General features: G+C 50.8%; 2 protein-coding genes across 3 annotated transcripts; both read left to right on the top strand.

Moving 5' to 3' along the window:
• The first annotated feature begins 146 nt into the window (after nucleotides 1–146).
• On the top strand, nucleotides 147–9,291 carry S100a13 (S100 calcium binding protein A13). The gene is made up of 3 exons (XM_076861943.1): nucleotides 147–308; nucleotides 1,580–1,773; nucleotides 9,060–9,291. The coding sequence occupies exons 2-3, from the start codon at nucleotides 1,621–1,623 to the stop codon at nucleotides 9,201–9,203; spliced, it is 297 nt and encodes a 98-aa protein (XP_076718058.1). The 5' UTR covers nucleotides 147–308; nucleotides 1,580–1,620; the 3' UTR covers nucleotides 9,204–9,291.
• A 4,158-nt stretch (nucleotides 9,292–13,449) lies between these two features.
• S100a14 (S100 calcium binding protein A14) lies at nucleotides 13,450–14,454 on the top strand. Of its 2 annotated transcripts, XM_076863264.1 has the most exons (3): nucleotides 13,450–13,553; nucleotides 13,944–14,090; nucleotides 14,300–14,454. In XM_076863264.1, the coding sequence occupies exons 1-3, from the start codon at nucleotides 13,524–13,526 to the stop codon at nucleotides 14,435–14,437; spliced, it is 315 nt and encodes a 104-aa protein (XP_076719379.1). In that variant the 5' UTR covers nucleotides 13,450–13,523; the 3' UTR covers nucleotides 14,438–14,454. The 2 variants fall into 2 exon arrangements, with proteins under 2 accessions (XP_076719379.1, XP_076719381.1); XM_076863266.1 differs by lacking the exon at nucleotides 13,944–14,090.
• Nucleotides 14,455–15,736: the final 1,282 nt, after the last annotated feature.

The following is a 15,736-nucleotide window of genomic DNA, read 5'->3' as shown; positions in this document are numbered from 1 at the left end:
CTTCCCAGTTAGCTGTTGGGGGTGTGGTAGGGCAGCAGCCCCCCATAAAGGAAATGATGGACTCTGGGACCCCAGCTTAATGGGATCTGTCCAGGACGCCCCCCCAAGCTGGGGAACCTGCGGGAGCGGTTGGAGAAGCCAGGCTTCCCAGCCCCAAGGCCAGCGAGGGAGGCGTGACTGGGCGGTCCCCCCTCTGGAGAATCAGCTAGGAAACTGGACACCACGGGCTGGGCGTGGCGCCCTCCTCCCCGCAGGCCTTATAAACCTCGGCCTCGCGTCTCCGCGGCAGCACCCCATCTCCTACCCTGGTGAGTCGCACCCCGTCCCCACCCAGGGGCTGTCGGGGGATCCGTTTTTCTACATTTGCTCCCGGTCCCTCCCCAGAGCCGCTGGGACAGGGATTCAGGAAGTGGCTTGGGGAGAGCAAGCAGCAGTCCCCGCAGGAGCCTGTGCGTGTGGGGGGGTGGACGGAAAGGAGAGGGATGCGTGGGCTTGTCCCTTTCCTCCAGCTTTCTGTCGTGCCCCCAGGGGACGTGAGTGCCCGGACGGTGCCCCTGTGGGCTCGGAGAATCAGAGGACCTCCGCGCCGGGACCCTGTCATCTGGAGACAGGGTTGGAAGGGCATGAGGGGTTCTTGTCCCTAAGAAGAGGTAGGGGAGGGGATCTGCCCAGACTGAGCCAGCCCTGACCACAGCTGGGCTTGTGCCAACCCTAAGTTTCTCTGCTGGAAAGAGTGAGCAGCGTGTGGGCGGACTGCAGGTCCCACTGTAAACAAACTTTGGAGACAAACAACCTCCTGACCCTTTAACACTGGGAGAGACCCCATCAGAGGGCCACCAGACTCCAGGACTTTGAAGAAGGAACTGCAAACTGAAAATCTCTCCCAGGATAGAGGGATCACCATACTTGATGGATCACCAGAGGGTCTCTCTCTTTTTTGGGGGATGAAACCCAGGGGGCTTCACCACTGAGCTGTACCCCCAGACCTTTTTATTTTTAATTTCGAGCCAGTGTCTGGCTAGGTTGCTGACAGCCTCGCTAAATTGCTGAGGCAGGCTTTGAACTTGCCATCATCCTCCTGCCTCAGTCTCCCCAGCTGCTGGGATTACTGGCACCTGAACCCGCACAGACGGCTTCTTAAAAAGGACCTTCAGAAACCAGGTGTGGTGGCCCACGACTGCAAACCCAGCTTCTGGGGGGGCCTAACCAGAAGACAAGTTAGAGGCCAGCCTGGACAATTCAGTGAGACCCTGCCATGCCTCAAAATACAAAAAAAATAAATAATTAAAAAAAAAATAACAAGGGCTGGGGAACGTAGCTCAGTAATAGAGCACCACTGGATTCCCTCCCCAGTGCCCCACCCCAAATAAAGGACCCTCAGATCGTGACCCACAGAAGAAAGTTTTCTGGGACTAAACTTATTGAGATACTGTTGCCTGGTCCCCTACCCCAAGCTCCACCTCTGAACTCTCCCTCTTTCTTATAATGCCACTCCGGAGGGCACCAGAGCAGGGACACTGGCCATCCTTGGATCCCAGACTGCCTGACTCTTCCCCCTCTGCTCCCCCACGTCCTGCAGGTCAGCTGTGTGAGCACATCAGCTCCAACCCTAGGGGCCTCATGGCGGCTGAGCCACTGACGGAGCTGGAGGCGGCCATCGAGACAGTGGTCACCACTTTCTTCGCCTTTGCAGGGCGGGAAGGCCGGAAGGGCAGCCTCAGCGTCAATGAGTTTAAGGAACTAGCCACGCAGCAGTTGCCTCACCTGCTCAAGGTGGGTGGAGGTCTCTGGGCTGGGATTCTGTGAGGCAGTGTTGGTGGGACCCTGAGTGTGTGAGGGGAGACTGCTGAGTGGACAGTGATCCACAGGAGGGGTGGGAGGCCAGGCGTGGGGGTGCACACCGGGTCTCCGTGAGGGGGTGGATTCCAATTGGAGGCCAGCCCACGAAACTCAGTGAGACTTTGTCTTAAAAAATAACAAGAGTTGAGGATGTAGGTCAGTGGTCACGGGATCAATCCCCAGGACCTCAAAAACAAATAAACAAACAAACAACTAGACGAATAAAATAAAAGGATGTGAATGACTGCGTGTGTACATGGTTCTGGGTTTTCTGTCCTTTGTGTGTGTGTGTGTGTGTGAGAGAGAGAGAGAGAGAGAGAGAGAGATAGACAGACAGACAGACTAGGTAAGCAAAGATACTGTGTTTGTGCAACTGGGTTCTGTACTCCCATTAAAAGATGCTGTTGGGTTCTTGTGTCTGTGTGGGCCTCTCTGGTCTTATTTCCCCAGTACAGGACTGGCCCCAGAGCTGGCTTCCAGGACATTCACAGACCCTCAGAGCTTGAAGGAGGCCAAGAGAAAACATAAAAACGTGGTTCAGACTCCTCACTTCACATATATGGAAACTGAGGCCCAGCAGTGGGAATGGTATTATTAAAAGCGAAAACAAACTCAGCAACTTGGGAGGCTGAATCAGGAGGATCTCAAGTTTGAGGGCAGCCTCAGCAACTTAGTGAGATCCTGTCTCAAAATAAAATTTAAAAAATGGCTGGGGGTGTAGCTCCATGGTAGAGTACCCCTGGATTTAACCCCCAGTAATTAACTTTCTCCCCGTCTCTCTCTCTCTCTGTCTCACACACATGCACACAAGAAAATAAAGAAAACAGCCAAATCCATGGAGTCCTAGACTCTCAGTGTAGGAGGTCCATAAGGAACATTTGTGACTATTTCCCACCATCTCTGGGATCCCCTCAATAGAGCGCCTGACAGGGCCATTCTCCTCGTCTACTGGAAGGAATGAGTTGGGATTTAAATTTCATCCACTCTGGGTTTGCCCGTCATTCCAGGCTAACAGTTTCTTTTTCCTCCTTTCTGAAAATTCACAGGTACTTAGCAGTGTTTGAGTATGGATTTTTAAAAAGCAAAGCCATCCTCTGAAACTTAAGTCTCTCATCTGCAAAATCCCCTGTATCCTCTCACTTCTCAGACTTTTCCTTTCGCCTTTTTGTTGGAAATGTCAGTTTCTCCGATGCAGGTGTAGCATTCCCTGGAGTCTGGTTGAGCAGTAACTGATTTTCCCTCTGGCGTCCTCTGGGCCTGGGAAAGCAAGAAGTGGCCTCTTTGTTTTTCATCTGTTTTTCTGGACCTTAGTTCCTTCTTCTGTAGACCCCCAGCTCCTTGGAAGCTGAGCTGCCTTCCTCTTCCTTCTTTGTTTCTTCTCATGGTACTGAGGATTGGGCCCTTTTCTTTGGGAGGGGGTGCCAGGGATTGAATTCAGGGGCACTCAGTTTCTGAGCCACATCCCCAGCCCTGTTCTGTATTTTATTTAGAGACAGGGACTCACTGAGTTGCTTAGCGCCTCACCATTGCTGAAGATGGTTTTGAACTTACGCTCCTCCTGTCTCAGCCTCCTGAGTTGCTGGGATTATAGGCGTGTGGCCCTTTTTATTTTTTACTTTTTTTAAATTTATTTTTTAGTTTTTCGGTGGACACAACATCTTTGTTTGTATGTGGTGCTAAGGGGCCGCACGCATGCCAGGCGAACGCGCTACCACTTGAGCCACATCCCCAGCCCTTTATTTTTTACTTTGAGACAGGATGTTACTAAATTGCCCAGGCTGGCCTTGAACTTGTGATCCTCCTGCCTCAGCCTTCTGAATAGCTGGGATTACAGATCTGCACACCGTGCCTGCCTTCTGCCCTCCTTACTGTACTACTTATATCTTTTTAGCTTTGGCTCACTGTTATTCTTCTCAGCACTGCATCTGTTGTTGTTGTGATGATGATAATGATGATGATGATGATGATGATGATGATGATGGGTACCTGGGACTGAACCCAGGGACACTTAACCACAGAGCCACATTCCCAGCTTTTAAAAAAAAAAAAAAATTTATTTAGAGACAGAGTCTCTCACTGAGTTGCTTAGGGCCTTGCTAAGTGGTGGAGGCTGGCTTTGAGCCCTTGATCCTCCTGTCTCAGCCTCCTGAGCTTACAAGCTTGTGCCACCATGACCAGCAGGACCTTCAGTCTCTTGACCTGCCACTTTTTCATTTTCCATCATCATCTCTCATCTCTTCATTTCTCGTCTTCCTTAGCTCATGTTCAAGAGGTTATTAGGATCATACCCTCAACCCACTTGATTCTCTCTCTGTCCCAGTTGTCTGGCAGAATCCCAACCCTGATGAAATCCAACATTTCCCCTACATTAACTTGCTGGTTAAATCACCATCCCTGCCTACACTTGGATAGCTGAATCTGGCTGGAGGAAAATGCACGGCCTAGTTGACTTGTCTCACTTTAAATCAGCAACCACAGACTCTGAGGGACCCTTAGCAATGCTGGCAACTCTGCTGTGTTTCCCTGAATGACTGTGTATCAGCTCTTTCAGATGATTATTTCATAACTTTCCCTCCCTTCTCAAACTCCAGTGCCTCTTTCCACATCCTCCCTCTCACTGAGAAATTCCCTCACTAAGAAAATAAGTCATCAGGAAACTTCTATGTGCTACCCTCATCCCCAAATCTACTGCTCAATCAGCACAAAATCTGCTTCCTTCCTGGTCACATAAATGATCAGTTTTAGCTCTTAACTGGTGCTCTGGATCCTATCCCCTCTCACCTACTTTAAAGACTTTCCTTTTGCAATTCTTGCAGTGTTCCCTTCTCTTTCTTGCATCATTAAAATATCATTAAAATTTCCTTCTCTGGGCTGGGGATGTGGCTCAAGCGGTAGCGCGCTTGCCTGGCGTGCGTGCGGCCCGGGTTCGATCCTCAGCACCACATACAAATAAAGATGTTGTGTCCACCGAGAACTAAAAAATAAATATTAAAAATTCTCTCTCTCTCTCTCTCTCCCCCTCTCTCACTCTCTTAAAAAAAAAAAAATTTCCTTCTCTACTGGGTCTTTTGTATCAGGGGTTTTGTTGCTTGTTTAATTTTTTTTTTTTTTTCCTGGGGATTGAACAGTGCATGATGCATGCTTTTTTTTTTTTTTTGTACCAGGGATTGAACCCAGGGGCACTCAACCACTGGGCCACATCCCCCAGCCCCTTTTAATTTTTTTATTTTGAGACAAAGTCTGGCTAAATTGCTTAGGGCCTCAATAAATTGCTGAGGCTGACTTTGAACTTGCAGTCCTCTTGCCTTAGTCTCCTGAGTGCTGGGATTACAGGCATGCACCACCACGCCTGGCTTCCCAGCCCCTCTTTAAAAAAACAAAAATTTTTTTTTTTAGTTGTAGTTGGACATAATACCTTTATTTTATGTATTTATTTTTATGTGGTACTGAGGATCAAACCCAGTGCCTCACATGTGCTACCACTGAGCCTCAGCCCCAGCCCTTCCCAGCCCTTTTTATTTTTTAAATATTTATTTTTTAGTTGTAGTTGGATACCATATCTTTAATTAATTAATTTATTTCTATGTGGCGCTGAGGGTCGAACCTAGGGCCTCGCCCACGGTAGGCAAGTGCTCCACCGCTGAGCCACCACCCCAGCCCCATCATCCCTTTTTAACATTTATTTTGCAGTAGAGTCTCACTAAGTTGCTCAGGCTGGCCTCCAACTTGTGATGTCCTGTGTTAGCCTCCCGAATACCTGGGATTACAGATGTGTACCGCCACAGTCTCTTTACAGATATGCTGTAATGTCTTCCATCTTGGGAAAAGAAAAAAAATTATAATAATAAAGAACACCTCCCTTGACCTTGTAGCAGCATTTAGTTATGCCGTCTATTTCTGCTGTACTCTATCACAGAACTCCTCAAAAGCAATGAGAATGACTCATACTTACCATCTCCACTTTCCTCTCCTGTTCACAGTGCTCGTCTCCCAGGTACTTACTAGGCTTATTCCTCATTTAATTCAGGTTTCTGCTTAGCTGGCAAACCCTCAGCACAGTCTCCCTTCACCACTGAACACAAAAGTCACCTCCTTTACCCTGCAGAACACAACCAATCTGACCTCCACTATACACTTGCATGTTTTTAAGTGTGAAAGGCTCAAGAAGGAAAGGCATTTGCTTACCATTTAATCTCAGCAGTTAAACAGTATCTGACTTCTCTATTGGGTGTTCAATAAAATATTAAGTGACGGGGCTGGGGCTGCAGCTCAGTGGTAGAGCAGTTGCCTGGCACATGTGAGGCACTGGGTTTGATCCTCAGCATAACATAAGAATAAGTAAATAAAATAAAGGTATAAAAATATTAAGTGACAGTCTTAGTGAGTTTTGGCTACTATAACAGAGTACTATAATCTGAGTGGTTGACAAACAACAAAATTCATTTCTCGTAGTTGTGGAGGCTGGGAGCCCAAATCAGGGCGCCAGAGTAGTTGGGTTCAGGCGAGGGCCTCTTATGGGTTGACATCTTCCAGTTTTGTCCTTACCTGGGCAAAAAGCTCAAGAGCTCTGTGGGGTCTTGTTTTTGTTTTTATTTTTTGGTACTGGGGATTTAGCACAGGGGCACATAACCAATGAGCTACATCCCCGGTCCTTTTCATTTTTGAGACAGGGTCTTGCTAAATTGCTGAGGCTGACCTGTAACTTGCGATCCTCCTGCCTCAGGCTCTGGAGTCACTGGGATTGCCCACCCTGGGGTCTCTTTAAGCAAGGGCACTAATCTAAATCATGAGGGGTCCACCTTCATGACCCAAGGCTACACCTAATACCGTCACATTGGGGTTTGGGATTTTGTTATGGATTGGATCGGAAATGCCCCCCAAAGTCTCATGTAGTCACAGTGGGGGCTTTTGGGAAGTGACTGGATCGTGAAGGCTCTGCCCCGGCATTCAGTTAACCTACTGAAGACAGGATGGACTACTGGGAGGTGGGACCTGGTTGGAGGAAGTAGGTCCCTGGGGCGGGCCCGGGAGGGTGCATCTCTCTCTTGCCTCCCACCCCGCTTTCTGGCTGCCGTGAGCTGACAGCTTTAATACCTCTGGGCCTTGCGCCCCGATGTTGCACTTGACCTGTGGCCTGAAGCAGTGGCACCAGCTGACTATGGACTGAAAGCTCTGAAACCACGAGCCCAAATAACTGGTCCCCACCCCAAGTTATTTGAGTCAGGTGAACACACAATGAAAAGCTGACTGACAGAGAGATCTCAACGTGGGTTTGGCAAGGACACAAAATTCAGTCCATGAGGGACTGGGATGTAGCTCAGTGGCAAAGTACTTCTCTCGTATGTGCAAAGGCCTGGGTTTGATCTCCAGTTCTAAAAAATAAAAAAATAAGAAACAAACAAACAAAAACCCAACCAAAAAAGTACTGAGGGGGCTGCGGGTATAGCTCAGCAGCAGAGTGCTTGCCTAGTATGCATGAGGTCCTGGGTTCAATCCCCACCAGCACCCTCCCCAAAAGCAGGGGCTGGGGATGCTCACTGATAAAGAACGACTGGGCTCACTTCCCAGTACAAAACAAAAACAAAACAAAACAAAACAAAAAAAAAACACTAAAATTCAGTCCACAAGAATGGGTGAATATAATTGAAAAAAAATTAAAAATAAAAAAAATTTCCAGTGAGTGAATGAATACATTTTTTTTTTTTTTTGGTACTAGGGGTTGAACTCAGAGCCACTCAGCCACTGAGCCCTGTCCCTGGCCCTTCTTTGTATTTTATTTAGAGGCAGGGTCTCACTGAGTTGCTTAGCGCTTCACTGTTGCTGAGGCTGGCTTTGAATTTGCGATCCTCCTATCTCAGCCTCCTGAGCTGCTGGGATTACAGGTGTATGCCACTGCATCCTACTTGAATAAATACATCTTTTATATATTGTTCTACAAATAGCTTTTTTTAAAAATATAACAGTACATATAGGATATTTTCCCATTAAAGAAATGATAGACTGGGTGTGGTAGCACACACCTGTAATCCCAGTGGCTCAGGATGCTGAGACAGGAGGATGGTGAGTTCACAGCTAGCCTCAGCAAAGCAACTCAGTGAGACCCTGTCTCTAAATAAAATTGGGCTAGGGTTGAGTTCAATCCCTGGTACCAAAAACAGTAAAAAAGTGTTGTGGATCAGTCATTAAGTGCCCCTGGTTCCAAAAATAAAATAAAATAAAAATAAAGATTAAAAAAATAAAAAGGACTGAGACACAGCTCAGTGGTAGAGCACCTGTGGCTTCAATTCCCAGTACCACAAAAATGGGGGGGGGGGGGAGGGGGAGGACTTGAGTAGCTCTCCTATAAATTTGCTTTAGAGATTTGGCAGATCTTCTCTGCCTTCGTTCAGATGTTGATTTAAATGTTAAGAATCAAGCTCAACAGAGGCACCTTCTTTGCTTTAATATCGATCCTTTACTCAACAATTAAGTTTTCTTTTTTTCTTTCTTTTTTCTTTTTTTGTGGTGCTGAGATTGAACCCAGGGCCTTGTGCATTTGAGGCAGGCCCTCTACCACTGAGCTATGTCCCCAGCCCTACAATCAAGTTTTCCATTGTGATTGTCTGGTAACAAATCCTTTTATCACGAAAGTCTGGCTTATAGTATCCCTGGGTTTCACAGACTTTATCAAGGGCCCCTCGAAAACAAGATACCCTGTGTCTTTGCCATTCCCTGATCTACCTGGGTACTGGCCCAGCTGGATACAGGAGAACACAGAGGGTGATGCAAATGAGCAGCTACTACTGTGAGGGAGGAGGGTGGCTGAGAAGGCCTCCGGGGAGTCAGGTTGGGTCTGTCCCTACAGAGGCTCCCTGAGTATTATTGGGTCAACCTGGACTGGTGCCGTGGTGTGCCAGCGCCAGCTCCACCTGCCGCTGAGAGCAGATCGTGTGCGTCTCTCTCCAGCTCTGTGCTCAGTGACGTCATATTTGTAGTGCAGGCTATGCCGCCATGGGAGTATTTATGTCAGAGCAAACACTCAGAGCAGGCCCTTCCACCTCTCTGCTGGTGTCCTTGAAGTTGGGACCCAGGGCAGCCCAGTCCAGGCCTGCAGCCTTTTCCTTGAGGTAAGGGGCGGGGTTGGTGCTCTCTGAGGGGAGGGCTGTCAGAGGACGGTAAGCCAGAAAATCTCCCTCTTCCTGTCTCAAGGTCCCTCCATCTAACCTGCCCTTCCCTTTTAGGATGTGGGCTCCCTAGATGAGAAGATGCAGAGCTTGGATGTGAATCAGGACTCGGAGCTCAAGTTCAATGAGTACTGGAGGCTGATTGGGGAGTTGGCCAAGGAAATCAGGAAGGAGAAGGCGCAGGAGATCCGGAAGAAGTAGAGCTGCTGGCCGGGATGGCGGTGGGGAGAGTAGGCCTGGCAGGGCCAGGGGAACCCATCACTCCCCAAATAAACCTTCTCCCTCGAAACACACAGGTTTCTTTCTTTTTTCAAAATATTTTTTATTTGTGGATGGACCTTGATTTTTTATTTATTTAGATGTGGTGCTGAGGTTCGAACCCAGTGCCTCACACCTGCTAGGCCAGCGCTCTACCTCTGAGCCCCAGCCCCAGCCCCTGGCACGTGTTTCTTATTCACACCCCGTGCTGATTTCTCCTCTTGAGATCAGCGGGTGGGAAAACTGCCCTGACCTGAGGACGAGTCTGGAAATTATGAGGTCCTTGAATACAGGGACCGCGAATTCATCTTCGGATATCCACAGCGTCTAACATGAGGTCTTGTGCTGGTGAGGGGCTCAGTGAATAAATGGCTAGATTGGGTATTGTGGTGCACTTGGATTTGGGAGGCTCAGGCAGGAGGATTCCAGGTTCAAGGCCAGCCTGGTGAGGCCCTGTCTCAAAAAATAAGAGGGACTGGGGATGTAGCTCAGGGGTACAGCACATCTGAATTCAATCCCCAGTCCAAAATAAAAATAAAAACCTAAGAAGTAAAAAAATAGGTAAGTAGATCAGTGGTTGATGAATAAATATGTGAAAGATGCAGAGATCTGGTTTCTATCCTACCAGGTGTCTCCTGGGGCTCAGTTGCATAGTTATAACCCCAGTTTTCCCTATCCTATCCCTAGAGTTTGTCCCAGGATGATAATGACAGCAGCGAGCAGGTGTCACTGGCTTACGATATGTCAGGCATAGGCTGAACATGTTACCTATATTATTTTAGTTAATTTTCACAACTTTTTTTTTTTTTTTTTGGTACTGGGGAGTGAACCCAGGGGCACTCAACCACTGAGCCACATCCCAGCCCTTTTTTGTATTTTTATTTAGAGACAGGATCTCACTGAGTTGCTTAGGGCATCACTAAGGTACTGAGGGTGGCTTTGAACTCACCATCCTCCTGCCTCAGCCTCCCCAGCTGCTGGGATCACAGGAGGGAGTCACCATGTCCAGCTAATTTTCACAACTTCCTTCCTTCCTTCCTTCCTTCCTTCCTTCCTCCCTCCCTCCCTCCCTCCCTTCCTTCCTTCCTTCCTTTTGCAGTACTAGGGATTGAGAGAGACATGGTCTCGCTAAGTTGCCTAGGCTGGCTTCAAACCTGTGATCTTTCTACTTCAGCCTTCTGAGTAGCTGGGACTTTAAGTGTGTACTACTATACCCCACGTGGTAGGTAGTATTTTTAAGTCTTATATTCAAGATGAGGATATGAGCTTGGGTCCAGAGACTCGAGAGACTGAGGCAGGAGGATCCCAAGTTGGAGGCCAGCCTCAGCAACTTAGTGAAATCCTGTCTCCAAAAAAAAAAAAAAAAAAAAACCACAAAAAAACAAAAAGAAGAAAAGGAGGCTGGGGATGTGGCTCAAGCGGTAGTGCGCTTGCCTGGCATGCACAGGGTGCTGGGTTCGATCCTCAGCACCATATAAAAATATAATAAAGATGTTGTGTCCCCTGAAAACTAAATAAATAAATATTAAAAATTCTCTCTTTCTCTCAAAAAAAAAAAAAAAAAAAAAGAAAAAGAAAAAGAAAGAAAGGACTGGGACTGTACCTCAGTAGTAAAGGGTCCCAGTACCCAAAAAAAGGTGATGGATTTTTAGAGAGGTTAAATCCCAAAGACAAGGACAAGCAGAACTGGGTTGAAATTCCAGAGCCCCTGGTTTACTAGCGTCCTCCGTGGATAGGCACCAGGAACGCTAGACCTCAGATCCCAGCCTCCCTCCACAGCAGCGGGGACCCAGAGGAGGGACTAGTGAGGTAGGTCATGGGGTGCCTTGGTACCGAAGGAAGCAGAACTCTCCGACAGTGCTGCTGCCTTCCCGGTTCGCACTGGCTTGAGGGGCATGCGGTTTGCTTTACCGGCCACCAGAGAGAGCAGAGGCGGGCCAGTCAGCAGGACTGCCTCTTAGGGCTGCCACTGCTGTACCTGCAGGTGTCCATGTGGGGCAGCTAGTAGCCCAGAAAAACATCTAGGCTGAGTCAAGCTCCTGATCATACACCCCCAAAAGAGGGTCCCCGATGAAGACGTCACATCTAGGAGCTCCAGACGGAGACCTCAGAGACTTCCTGGCTGGAGGGGCCACTGGCAAAGACGCTCTGTGAGGGACCTCACATGGACTCCTCAGGGAAGCGCTCAGGTGGAGAGACCCTTGAAGGGGGTCCCTGAATCAAAGTCCTTTGGAGACCCCTGTGGAAGGGCCTCGAGTTACAGAGGGCCCTAATTCAAGACTGAAAGTTCAGGAGAAGTTGACACAAGGAGGTTGGGAAAGGGCCCAGGCACTTTGGCTCTGAGTCCCACTCCGTCTCTGCCCTGATCCACACGGAACCCACTGCCTTTCTTGAACTCCCTCCCCATGACTTTAGGTCCCAGGCCCCTGAGCCTGGGGAGGTAAGGAGGGGACATCTGGGTTGGGCTCGGTTCCCAGAAGTACAGTGAAGGCTCGCTGGGGTGACATCCTGGGTACTGGGTTAGAGGGCATGGGTTGCTATGGAGCTGGTGGGCTAGGAGGGCGTGGGATTCTGAGGGAGGGACGAACCTGCAGCCCAAGTCGTTTGGAGAGGTTGTGAGCTGCCATCTGGGCCCTGCATATTTGCAGTCTGGGCTGCTGAGGGAGCTGACAGGAAGTCAGTCAATGCTCACTGTGGCTCTCTACTAGGCTCTGCCCCTCCTCCTCCTCCTCCTCCTCCTCCTCCTCTTCCTCCTTTATTTATTTATTTATTTTTTTTTGGTGACAGGGATTTTGTATTTATTTAGAGGCAGGGTCTCATTGAGTTGCTTAGTGCCTCACTTTTGCTGAGGCTGGCTTTGAACTGGGGATTCTCCTCTCTCAGGCTCCAGAGCTGCTGGGATTACAGGCCTGCCCCACAGCACCTGGCATCTCCAGTCCTTTTTAATACTTTATTTAGAGATAGGGTCTCCCTAAGTTGTTTAGGGTCTTGCTAAACTGCTGAGGCTGCCTTTGAACTCAAAATCCTCCTGCCTCAGCCTCGGGAGCTGCTGGGATTACAGGTGTGTGCATCACACCCGTCCTAGGCTGCCGATCTTCTTTGGTCCTTCCTCCTGACCTCTCCATTTCTGTCTCAGCCATCAGGATTGGGAGTGGCTGGGCTCTGGGGTCTGAGTAGGCTTGAGGGTCACTATCCCTATTAGCTTTGGTTGGGAAGTCGGGCTGAGAGAGAGAGGTATCTCAAGAGTACAGGGAGGGGGCTGGGGTTGTGGCTCAGCACAGTGCTCACCCCACACATGTGAGACCCTGGGTTCCATCCTCAGCACCACATAAAAATAAATGAGTGAAATGAGGGTACATGTCCAACTACAACTAAAAAATAAATATTAAAAAAAAAAAGTACAGGGAGGTCCCCTGCAGACCTTCATTCTACAAACCTTAAATCAGCCCCTGCTTCTCTTTCTTCCCTAATGGAGACCTTTCTACTTTCTACTAATGGAGACCCCCTCTGATCCTCGCAGTTCCCCCAGGTCATCCCACCTCCCTGGTGTGGCTCTCTCAGCCCCCTTCCCTTCCTCCCCAATCTTCCTTCCCTCTCTCCCTGTGACTCTGCCTGCTGACCTGGGGCCAGGGGTGTCCCAGCCCCAGCCCTCCATGGCTCCCTCCTCGTGGCAGGGGTGGGGACTGGCTCTGGAGCTCTGGCCAATGGAGGGTGGGGCCCACGCAGCTGGCTCCCAGCCCAGGCTGCTGCAAGAGCTGGGGTGGCTATGAGGCCCAGCCCCCTGCCTCCCCTCCCTTCCCCCAGGTATAAGAGCCCAGCTGAGGTGAGCTGGCTCCTCCAGTCCAGTCTCAGCAGCTGCCAGCAGGTAAGGAAACCCAGGGCTTTTCTCCTGTACGGGGAGCACCCGGAGCCTCTCTCGCCTGAATCTCCCAAGGGAGAGCTGGGGACTGGGTCCGGGAGCTCATGCGTTTTGAGCATAGGTGGGTGGCTGGAGGTGTGAGACTGAGGTGAGACCCTCTAAATGGGTCGGCCTGGGCTCTGTGGCCTTCTCTTCTGGGCCCTGGACAGGGACTGGGTCTGTGTGGGGTTGCCTCTGATCCCTGGGGTGAGGCAGAAGATCTTGGGTGGAGCCAAAAGGGGTCATTGAGACAGAAAGACCTCACCTCAGGTCCCCTTTCTCCTGGCAGATCATGATCCATCGGTTCTGCTGGGTCAGGCTATAGGACGACAAGACTCACCGAAGGACCAAGTGCTCCAGGCACCATGGGACAGTGCCGGTCAGCCAATGCCGAGGTGGGACCATCGCTCTTGGCCTGTGTTCCCCACTGACTTCTGCCCCCCACCTTGGCCTCGCCCCACACCCAGACCTCGTCAGTGAGGCCTGAGGTCCCTCCCTGAACCCCACACAAGGTGCTCGGATGGACTCCTCCTGGGCAGAGGACGTCTGCACACGTGCTGGGACCTGTCCTGCCTGGGGATGGGGGTGGCAGGGAGGAGAGTCTTGCCCAACCCGTGGGTCAGGGCAGAAGCTGCTGGGGGCTGGGGTGCGGGTGCGGGAGAGGGACTGGGTCCTGGGCTCTGGGGCGGGCAGGGCCACTCCCGCTGTCTTCTGCCCTGGTGGCTTTACCCAAGCTCCCAGGCATCCGGAGCCTCCCTGATGTGCGTAATGTCTGCTGCCCTCAGGACGCCCAGGAATTCAGTGATGTGGAGAGGGCCATTGAGACCCTCATCAAGAACTTCCACCAGTACTCGGTGGAGGGCGGGAAGGAGACACTGACCTCCTCCGAGCTGCGGGACCTGGTCACCCAGCAGCTGCCACACCTCATGCCGGTACCGAGGGGATGGACCCCACCCTAGTCAGTCCCCTGACTTCCCAAGCAAGTGCCTCAAGACCCCACCCACCCGGGCATGGGCAACCCCTAGATTCCCCCTGGCCAGTGCCAGGCAGGCTCAGGTCCTGCTGTCTGCCCCTGGGCAGGGCGGGGTGGGAAGATCTCAGGCACTGTCTTGCTGAGCTGTGGCTTCTTCCCTCTGCTCAGAGCCACTGTGGGCTGGAAGAGAAAATTGCCAACCTGGGCAACTGTAACGACTCTAAACTGGAGTTCGGGAGCTTCTGGGAGCTGATTGGAGAAGCGGCCAAGAGCGTGAAGCTGGAGAGCCCTGTCCCGAGGAGCTGAGGACTTCTCCCTGGAATCTCTGAGGGGGATATGGGGGAAAGGGGACCTTAAAGACTGTGGGCCTGGAAATAAAACTTCTCTCCATCACCACCCCCCTGTTCCCCAGCCTGTACCTTTCCTCATCTCTGCCAAGTTCAGGCTCATAACAGCCCTCTCCAGGGTCTCTGAATACCTCCTTCCCGTGCTCTGTGGAGATGACGGGACCCAGAGACCCGCCGGAGGGAAGCTCAGGGAGCAGGCTGGGACCAGGGAGGATATGGAGGGGTAACAGTGGTGTCAGGGCCGAGTGATTTGATCGTGGGGAAAGGGCAGAGAAGCTGGGCTATGGGAAATGATTTGAAGAATGGAGCTGGGGATACGGCTGGGTATTGTACCAAAAAGGATCTCTGAGAACCTACCCCTCTCCATCTCCAAACTAAATTGTAGCTGTCTGTCCCAGGCTATCCCTCCCGGCCTCCAGCTCTGCCCCACCCTCCTCCCAAGACTCTGTCCCTGGGCTAGGGCAGGGGAGGAGGGAGAGCGTTGAGGAAGAGGCGGGGAGGGTGTGACTGTGGGGAGAGGAGCAGCCGGGTGCGTGGGCATTTACAGAATGATGGTTGTTTTGTATCATTTGATTAATAAAAAAAAAAAATGGAAAAAAAGTTAAGAGATGTTGTCTTGATTGGACACTTGCCCTGGGGTCCATGGGTGAGGGATCCTTGGGGGCAGGTGGTAGAGACATCAGTGGGACAGACCCGGGGAACGAGAGCGGTTGCAGTGGGATTGACTGGGTGTTGACTTCTCCCCATGGATTTGGGTGAGGGTGGAAACAAGCCCAACTAGCCGGAGACCTGGTCCTCTCTGAGGCATAGGCTCTCCCTTGTCAAGGAGCTGATCCTCCAGCAGGAGATGAGGGCCCAGGTGTGCACACTGGGGAAAAGGACGTGAACCCAAGTGTTTGGGACCCCGCTGACCAACGGCAAAGAAAATGTAGGGCTGAGGTACAGGCTGCCCCGCCTGGGTTGAAATCCCATCTCTGCCACGTACATCTGTGAAACTCTGGACACGCTTTTCGAGTGTGTCTGTTACCTGTAAAAAAGGGGATAGGCACAGGACTTCACTTATAGGAGTGTTGGGAAGATCACGTGCAGCACTTATCAGAGAGCCCAACACACAGATGTGTGCCCAGGGAGTGGAGGTCACTGGGAGTGGGAGAGAGTCCCCACCACAGGGAGGTAGAGCTGGCCAGTGTCCTTGGGGACCTGGGGGAAAGGTGGCGGGGGGGGGGGGCGATTTGCAGAGGAATCCTCTACTGTGCAT

This window comes from Callospermophilus lateralis, chromosome 7 (assembly GCF_048772815.1).
Source record: "Callospermophilus lateralis isolate mCalLat2 chromosome 7, mCalLat2.hap1, whole genome shotgun sequence".
Taxonomy (NCBI): Eukaryota; Metazoa; Chordata; class Mammalia; order Rodentia; family Sciuridae; genus Callospermophilus; species Callospermophilus lateralis.
This window is presented reverse-complemented; position numbering and strand designations above follow the sequence as displayed.

Bases quoted from the DNA above. Each gene is read 5' to 3' on its own strand.
- S100a13 (XM_076861943.1), top strand. From the start codon at position 1,621: ATGGCGGCTGAGCCACTGACGGAGCTGGAGGCGGCCATCGAGACAGTG. The intron at 1,774-9,059 runs GTGGGTGGAGGT...CTTCCCTTTTAG, and splicing joins AGTTGCCTCACCTGCTCAAG to GATGTGGGCTCCCTAGATGA.
- S100a14 (XM_076863264.1), top strand. From the start codon at position 13,524: ATGGGACAGTGCCGGTCAGCCAATGCCGAG. The intron at 13,554-13,943 runs GTGGGACCATCG...TGCTGCCCTCAG, and splicing joins GCCGGTCAGCCAATGCCGAG to GACGCCCAGGAATTCAGTGA. The intron at 14,091-14,299 runs GTACCGAGGGGA...CCCTCTGCTCAG, and splicing joins AGCTGCCACACCTCATGCCG to AGCCACTGTGGGCTGGAAGA.